General features: G+C 44.7%; 1 protein-coding gene across 2 annotated transcripts; it reads left to right on the plus strand.

Annotated features, from left to right (window-relative positions):
• The first annotated feature begins 248 nt into the window (after positions 1-248).
• Positions 249-7,678, plus strand: spry4 (sprouty homolog 4 (Drosophila)). Of its 2 annotated transcripts, none has more exons than XM_040151258.1 (2): positions 249-452; positions 3,110-7,678. In XM_040151258.1, the coding sequence occupies exon 2, from the start codon at positions 3,161-3,163 to the stop codon at positions 4,304-4,306; it is 1,146 nt and encodes a 381-aa protein (XP_040007192.1). In that variant the 5' UTR covers positions 249-452; positions 3,110-3,160; the 3' UTR covers positions 4,307-7,678. The 2 variants fall into 2 exon arrangements, with proteins under 2 accessions (XP_040007192.1, XP_040007194.1); XM_040151260.1 differs by lacking the exon at positions 249-452 and adding an exon at positions 1,476-1,566.
• The last annotated feature ends 583 nt before the right edge of the window (positions 7,679-8,261 follow it).

Raw genomic sequence — 8,261 nt, forward strand, 5'->3', positions numbered from 1 at the left:
TCGGCAAGGCGCCTGCGCAATGCCATTCTGAGTCCTCCCCATTCATAAAAATGTAACCTCCGCATTTCAGCCCTCCCGAGTCGCTCTGCCCTCCCATTCACAAAAAAAAAAGAGGGGAAAAAAAAAAGAAGCCCAGGCATCTGCGCAGTGCCGTCCCTTTCCTTCCCTCTACCCTCCCATTCATAAAAACTCACTTCCCTCCCCCTCGGTGGTTGCAACATCATATCCAAAGCTCTGCGTCCACAACCGCAGTCGCCTTTTACGCACCAGCGAGTGGAGATTAGTGCCGGAGACTCGCTCTCCTCTCGCCTACCTCGCTCACATTATTTCCTGATATTTGGACTTATCTTTTCCCAAGATTTTCGGAGCTACTCGCTTGCTCGGACTGGACTATAACCTGCACGCGAACGCCGTGCGCAGCGAAGAGATGCGAATTTTATCCTGAGACAACAGTAAGTGATCACCTCTGGTGTTTCGTCTTCGTTATGTGGCTGTAACCTGTGAGCGTGTGGCTGCACGGACCGCCTGTTCAATCTCTTTACTTGCCTACGCTTCACTGTCCCTCTCAATCCACTGGATCGCGGGCATGAAAACGCTCTTGCAAATTCTATTTTGCAACAAGCCTTTTTTTTTTTTCCCGGATCCGTGTTTGCACACTGAGTCAATATTTAACCACCGATTTCGTACCAAAAGCAAGGTTGAGGGCGCAGAGAGGGGGGACGGTGTCGTGTTTTAAAGCGTAACTTGTTCAGAATGCCGCTTTAAATAAAGAAAAAATGGATTTCAACATCTATCGCGTCGCTGATTGTGGCCTCTTTTAAGGCCACTGACAGCGGGACAGACCCATATTCCCGTCTCCGTCTAAATCTCCCGTCCACTCCGGAGCCTCTATATGTTATATCTCGGGCGGCTCGGTTGGGTGTCTCGCTCTCGCTCTGCAGCGGCCGCCTTGTTGGCATGCAGTGTAGGTTGTGTCAGGTGTTTTTGCTGCTAACCCCGAGCACTTGCATCCTATCCGGCGTACTTCCTATAAAAATATCCCAAAAAAAACAAAACAAAACCAAAACAAAACGTGTTCTTTCATCGGCTTCCTTCGGTTGCCCTGAACGGTAACATCCAGGTTTACGCATCAAAATGCGCACTTGACTGCCGCCGATGAATACTACCCCCACGGTCGTCTGTCTGGCGGTGGCACACAGTGTACCATTTTCATCATCAAGGTTATACTTGATGATGAATACTTCTCACTTAGCAGATATCGAGAGTGAAGTGTCCTGGTCACAATGCCCATATAAACACTCTATTTGTGTATGCAGAGCGGCCGCCTCCGGTTTTTATGACTCAGTCCATTCACACATTGAAGGGAGGGACGCACGCGCGCGCTCGCACACGCGCACAGTTTCGACCTGGAGCTCATAAGTGGTCTAGATTCGACGATCGCATGCGCTTGTGTCGGTCGTCGGCAGTGTCGCAACAGGTTTCTCAAGAGGGCTTTCGCGGATCTGAGGAGAAGGCTGACCACTCGAGCTGACGACCGCGCAAAGCAGAGCAAAGCGCTGACGACCAGTGAGTGATTTTTACATAGCATTGGGCCACCAACGAACCGGTCAATCAGCCAGTCTCTAGGTCCTTGGAAAATTCATGTTGCCTTGATAGAATCGTCAAAAAGCCTTTGCTTTCCAATAAGCTGGGTTGTGCGGGCTGTTTTTGGCAATAAGGTTACTAAACACCACGTATATGGGTCAGAGGAAATGTCGCATGTGCTGCGCCGTTCGTCCTCAATCTCCTGTGTGTTTTCTGCAAAGTGGGCTATGTCTTTGCCCGCTGCCGGGCGCTCATTGATGAAACGGATGAAACCGATTTCATTCAGGCTCATCACGACTGGGGCGCACTGATTCATGCTCGCAACACAGAGCGCAGCCCACAGCTTTCATTCACAAAAAAAACCAAAAAAACCCGCAGTTCACAACATCAGTGTCATTCACAAATTCCAGGATGGGTCTGTTAGTCTGATTCAACTTCGTGCTTATATACTCAATACTGAGAGAGAAAATCTGCAAAGCTAAAATTAGAGGTAGCCTAAAACTGTATTACTTGGTATATCTTAATAACTCTCATTGTACTGTGTGATTCTATACAAAGGCCTCATTTCCTTTGCCTCTTTCGTTCATTTTGTTCCTGCTCAAGTCCCTTTTCAGGCAACCTTCTCCTCTCTTTGCCCTGCCTTGTTTTGAATCTTTGAGTCTTTTGCATGCAAGCCCTGCTCTCCGGTGCTCCCTGCTCTTTGGAAGGGAGGCGATGAGAGCCCTACTTCTATTGTTCTAATGTCAAAGTACGAATGGAGGAGGTTTGAAACCCTGTTGGTATTCAGACTAAAAATAAAGATCGTTTGGGAACTCTACATTCAGATTATTGCGGAGATCCGGCCTGGAAAAAGATTTCTCTTGAGGGAGTGTTACACTTAGGTTTTAAAGATTGAATCATTGTCTTGGCAGAAGTAAACTACTTTATGTATATATAGTATATATAGTATGTCACCTTTATATCCTGTCTGATGTTTTGATTTGAAACTGAGTGATCCCTTTAGATCTTGGATAGGCTCTGTGTGATTTATTATTAGTCATATAGAAATGTCTTAATCCTGTGGGGGGAGTTTTAGTACTTTAGTCATGAGATAAAGCAGTGGTTAGTCGTCAAAAGCGGCAGTGCAAAAGCAACTGGAGATGGAAATTATACCACAGAGGGTGAAAAGTACACTTTAAAAAATGACCTACCGATATATGTCAACATATGGTGACATTTTACTTCTCACATTCTGTTAAACAAACTGAAGGTCTCAACTTTGACATACCCTGGTTTGGTCAAAGACAAATTAAGGAAGGCAATGTGTTCCTTTACTCACACTCTGTTCTTTATAGCTACCATGGCTGTCATTGTTTGGGCAGCAAGGATCACAGTGTTATTTTTCCACTGTCACCCACTTTCATAATATGCTTTGCTTTATTTGTTCTGTTTTTCTCTAGAAAAAAGAGGATCGAAAGGGTAAAAGAGCTAGAACAACAGCAGATGCTGAAAGCCATAACTGTTTCTTTTGTGTCTGTCTTTGCAGTATTGCTAAATGCTGCTTTAGAGTGAAGACGTGAGAGGCACCAGCCTACACATGGAGTCCAGGGTTCCCCACCACATCCCCGGAGTGTCCTCCTCCCTCATATCCCAGCCCCTGCTGGACAGTCGAGTGCCCTATGGCCGCCTGCAGCACCCCCTCACCATCTATCCCATTGACCAGATAAAGTCCTCGCATGTGGAGAACGACTACATTGACAGCCCAGCTGTTGTCTCCCAGCAGCCCCCGAGTCAGAAGTCATTAAACCGAAGAATCACCTGGCTTGGTCAGAATCAGGAGGCCTTCCTGGGGGCAAACCACAACCATCACCACAATCACCAACACCAGCACCACCAGCAGGGCAGGTGTGAACCCCACCCTCACCAGGACACCACCACCCACCCTTGGATTTCCTTCAGCGGGAGGCCCAGCTCTATCAGCAGCAGCAGCAGCACCTCATCTGATCAGAGGCTGCTGGACCATGCTGCACCCACCCCGACGGTGGACCACCACCCAAACCTGCACCCTCACCAGGGCCCCTTCAACACAGTCACTACCCGAACTCCAGGCTGCTTCACTTCCTCTGAATCTAAGGTCCTCACCTCCTCTTCCTCTGCTTCCTCCTGCTCCTCCTCCAAATCGCTGGACCTCAAGTCTGCAAAGATAACTGTGGCAGGCGTGTGCTCCACTGGTGGCCAGCAGGGGTTGGCGCTGATTCCATCCTCCCCAGCCGAGAAAAAGCACCTCCTTCTCTGCGAGCACTGCGGGAAGTGTCGCTGCACGGAGTGTACGCTCCCCAGAACCCTACCCTCTTGCTGGGTCTGCAACCAGGAGTGCCTGTGCTCTGCTCAGAGCCTGGTGGATACAGCCACCTGTATGTGCCTGGTCAAAGGGATCTTCTACCACTGTACTGAGGATGAGGATGACGAGGGCTCCTGCGCCGACAAGCCCTGCTCATGCTCCCAGGCCAACTGCTGCGCCCGCTGGTCCTTCATGGCTGCCCTTTCCCTCGTCCTGCCTTGCCTGGTCTGTTATCTGCCTGCGATGGGCCTAGCCAAACTGGGACAGAAGTGTTACGACAATGTTAGCAGGCCTGGCTGCCGCTGCAAGAACTTGCAGGGTGGCATGAGCGTCCCTGTGTGTACAAACGGAGGCGTGGAGGCCAAAGTTGGGACACTCGAGAAGCAGCAGCAGGGGTCATGATACAGGACCAAACTGGCTGGCAGTGGCCTTGGTAAAATAAAAATGGACGGGACCACCTAGTAACTGCTCACTCTGTATTAATAGGACAATCCAACACCAACCCCTTAAACTACCCCGTTAATTTGCTGGAAGATGACTTATGTAAAACAAAGGTACTTAAATGGCTTTTTGACCTATGTTTGATAGGGTGGTGATCAAAACGGGCCTGATCTGCAAGAGTTGGCTAGTAGGAATAGTTAACAGGCCTTTTGTCATGTTTTTTTTAGTTGTTGTTGTTGTTTTGTTTGTTTAATTTTTTTTTTGTTTGGTTTTGTTTGGTTTTTTTTGTAAGAGGGACACAAGAAGAAGAGACTAGATTGTGGGACTGGTGTTTGTGTTGTTGAGTGAAGATGGCTGAAGGCACAAAGTCATTGTACCTCCCTGCTGCTCTGTATTTCTCAGCTAATTTTTTAAACGGTAACTAACCAGAAGCTGGTTGCTCATCCTTGGATAACATAGAAGTTATATGATGGAGATAAATATATGTACAACCCCTCCCACCCCCAAAAGCACAGCCCCGTGTCCCCCTTGTCTAAACAAACATGAAAACAAGTGATTACCTATACTGTGGCTTTACGATAGGCCACTGCAAGAGTGAAACCACCACTTACTCACTCACTCACTCTCTCTGCTATTATGATGATCACCAATCTCTTAGTGTCACCATTTTCCCTCTCATACGTTAAAGATGCTGGCATGGTAGTGCTAACATTTTATCTCTAAGTTTTTATCTCCATGGAGGAGCTGTAAAAACAAACCCTTTGAGACTTTAAAATAATAGTAATTTCCCATTATTCTCACTCTGCATTGTGTGCAAGCAGTTGTACTGCAGGAGAGAGAGAGAGAGAGAATCACTTCCCAGTGTGTTTTCTATTCTGGGGGGTAAAGCCCAGATATTCTAGAGATTTTGAATGCCGTTCACCAATCACCTCAGAGGTAATGCATGTCATGACCTGCATGCTCTAGTGTAATGGTTACCCACCGTGCTAGAAGTCGATGTGTCGTAGAGAAATGTGTAAAAAAGTACACCCAACCTTCTCAGGGACTGTCACAGTAATCCTCTCTAGAACTTGGCCTACAGCGTGTTGATTTCAGAACTGCCTAAGAGCCTGGTCTGTTTCCTCTTTGCACAAGAAGGCAAGGAAACGTTTCAGGCCAAAAAGGCAGTAGTGAATAATTTAAAACAAGTAAGCTAAGTGAGAGACAAACTGGCCAGAAAATAATATTTCCGGAGGAGAGGGGATGCAAGTGATAGAGAGTGAAGAGGGGGAGAGAAGGCATAGCAAAGTTGTTGTTGTGTTTGTATCTAGTCAGCCTTTGTTGAAATCAAACCTGCCACTTGCACAACCTTTTTAGGAAGACACAAACCCCCTTAAAGGATGTACTAAAGCACAGTATTAACCACCTCAGCTATCTCACATTACATTGGCATGCAATACATTTAGCCCACACACCCCAGCCCCCCTCTACACACACAGTGTCTTCATTAAATTCTAATCATTATGCTGCATAGCTGCTTTAGTCAGATAGTCTATCTTTTATTCTGAAAGTCTATTTTTGTGGCTCGCATGACATTCTTAGGACTTTGCCAAAGGAAGCTAGCATACAGTAGCATGTTTTCGCTGTCCGAGTGACCACAGTTGTTATGCACTCTTGCCAAATGGAGTTGACGGCAGTTGGTTCTTAAAGGCATGCTGCCCTTTAATACGGATGGCCTTTTCTGTTTGGCATAAAGGCATACTGTCTTTGTTGCTCTGTAACACACACCTCTCTTTCATGATGGACCCTTAACTTCCATTGGGGTGCCTACATTTGCTCATACCTGTATTTGTCTTGTTGCACAAAGCCAATGTCACACAGGAAAAAAAAAAAAGGAGAGAAAAAAAACACACTGTCCTAAGTCTTGAATGTATGAGGCAATATTTTCAAAACCTAGCAATTCAGTCTGAGAGAAAGGTGCCAAAACTGAGAATGATTGTGTGAATGGGCAAAGGCCTAGTAGGTGTAAGTGGGCAGCGAAAATCACAAATGTTTTGACAATATATTTAGTAATAGAGCTATGCAGGTGAAATGTTATTTGCTGTAAATAGTTTCACAACATTTGTGTTCTTTAGAAGAGACTTTTAAATGTCCTTGAAAGATTGCATGGTACATTATAACTACAATTCAGTACAAAATATATAGAGAATATATTAGATATATATTTTGAGGGTAAGATAAAGATGTTTTTGAGGTTGTGAGAAAAAGAAAAGAGGGACAGTGGCGAGAGGAAGGTTTGGGAAGGGGTAACAAAAATGACAGGTCTTTCTATCACTAGCACTTGATTTAGAAAAGTGTGCCTGGCAATAAAAAAGAAAAAAAAAAAAAACTCCTGCTATTTATGCTATCCATGGCTCATTAGCAGTCGAGAGGCTAAGCTAATTCCCTGGTTCCTCTCCGAGTCCTAAAGACTGTGGACTCATTGAATCCACACAGGGAACACAATCTACCCCTATCCGGATCAACCCATTTCCTGCTGTTACTGCTCAGTGTCTCAGCTCTCTCCCCTCTTTTTCTCTTTCTTGCCCCCCCCCCCCCCCCTTCCTCTTGTCCCTCTTCTTCCCTCCTTCCTCCCTGAGAAATTGTCCAACAAACACCCCTGGCCTTGATTGACAAACACAGCTGCTGTGCATAAACTTGTCATACCACAGAGACAGGAGAGAAAGACAAGTCTGTCTCTCTCTTTCTCTCCCTCTCTCGCTGTTTCCGTCTGTCTTTGTTTTTCTCTCGAGTTGTGTTCAGTGCCATCTTTTTAACCAGTGGACCTCTTTTTTCAACAGTTGTTGCCTTTCTTTTCTTTAATTCCTCAGCTCTGTCACTGCAAGACTGATGTTTTTCACTTCACATAAGCTTTATACTTCTACATGTGCTCGCTAGCCTTTTTAAGGCGTGGAATAATCACCAACAACATCAATCAATGATTAAAACCTTTTCGTTCTTTCTGTTTTGTTTTTTTTCCTTTGCTACAATGCTGTGATTTTTACACACTCATATCCCTTTGTGTCGCTCATTTGCGGGCACAGATCTTTTTTTTCAACCTAAACAAGAGGAAAAGTCTCTGGGTGATGCTACTCCATTCCTTTATGCCTTTGCAATGTCAATGTTGGGGATGAAGAAATGAGATCTGTGCTTTTGTTTTGTTTAGATATAACAAAAAGAAAAAAATCGCTCATATAAAAGGTTCCCTTTATAGATATATTTATTTTGAAGTTCTATTTTATATAGTATTTATTTAGATGCCAACTTTTTGTTTGTGAAGAAAGCTTATGTCGAAATGGAATGTACATTGACAATGGAAATATATATTGTTAAATATACCAGGCTGTTGTGTCATTACTTTTGTGAGTAGTTTTTAGCCAAGTAACACTAACACACACACACACACACACACACACACACACACACACACACACACACACACACACACACACACACACACACACACACACACACACACACACACACACAGTGTACTTTCAGAATGACCATGCACATAAAGAGACATTAAGTGGGATTTTGGGGAAAGAAAATAGAAATATTGTATAAAGATATATAGCTTAATGTATGGCCAAACACGTACTAAGCAACATTTTCTATTATTTAAACTTGATATGACAAAAAAGGTCCAACATGCTGAGTAAAACCTTAAATCCTGTAGTAATGGTCCACATGCACAATACATTTTTGGACAGAAAATACCTTTTAAGCTACAATTTACTTCTCTATAGCCATTTAAAAACTTTCTATGAATATACCTCAGTCACTAGATGCAGATTAATTTAACTGTTAAATATTCTATAAAACAGCATTTCCCGGCGTTAGTTGTTTTCCATCAACACTTCAACTTCCTGAGGTTCCCCCTTCCTGTATGTGAATG

The sequence above is a fragment of the Xiphias gladius genome, chromosome 17, assembly GCF_016859285.1.
Source record: "Xiphias gladius isolate SHS-SW01 ecotype Sanya breed wild chromosome 17, ASM1685928v1, whole genome shotgun sequence".
In the NCBI taxonomy this organism is placed as follows: Eukaryota; Metazoa; Chordata; class Actinopteri; order Istiophoriformes; family Xiphiidae; genus Xiphias; species Xiphias gladius.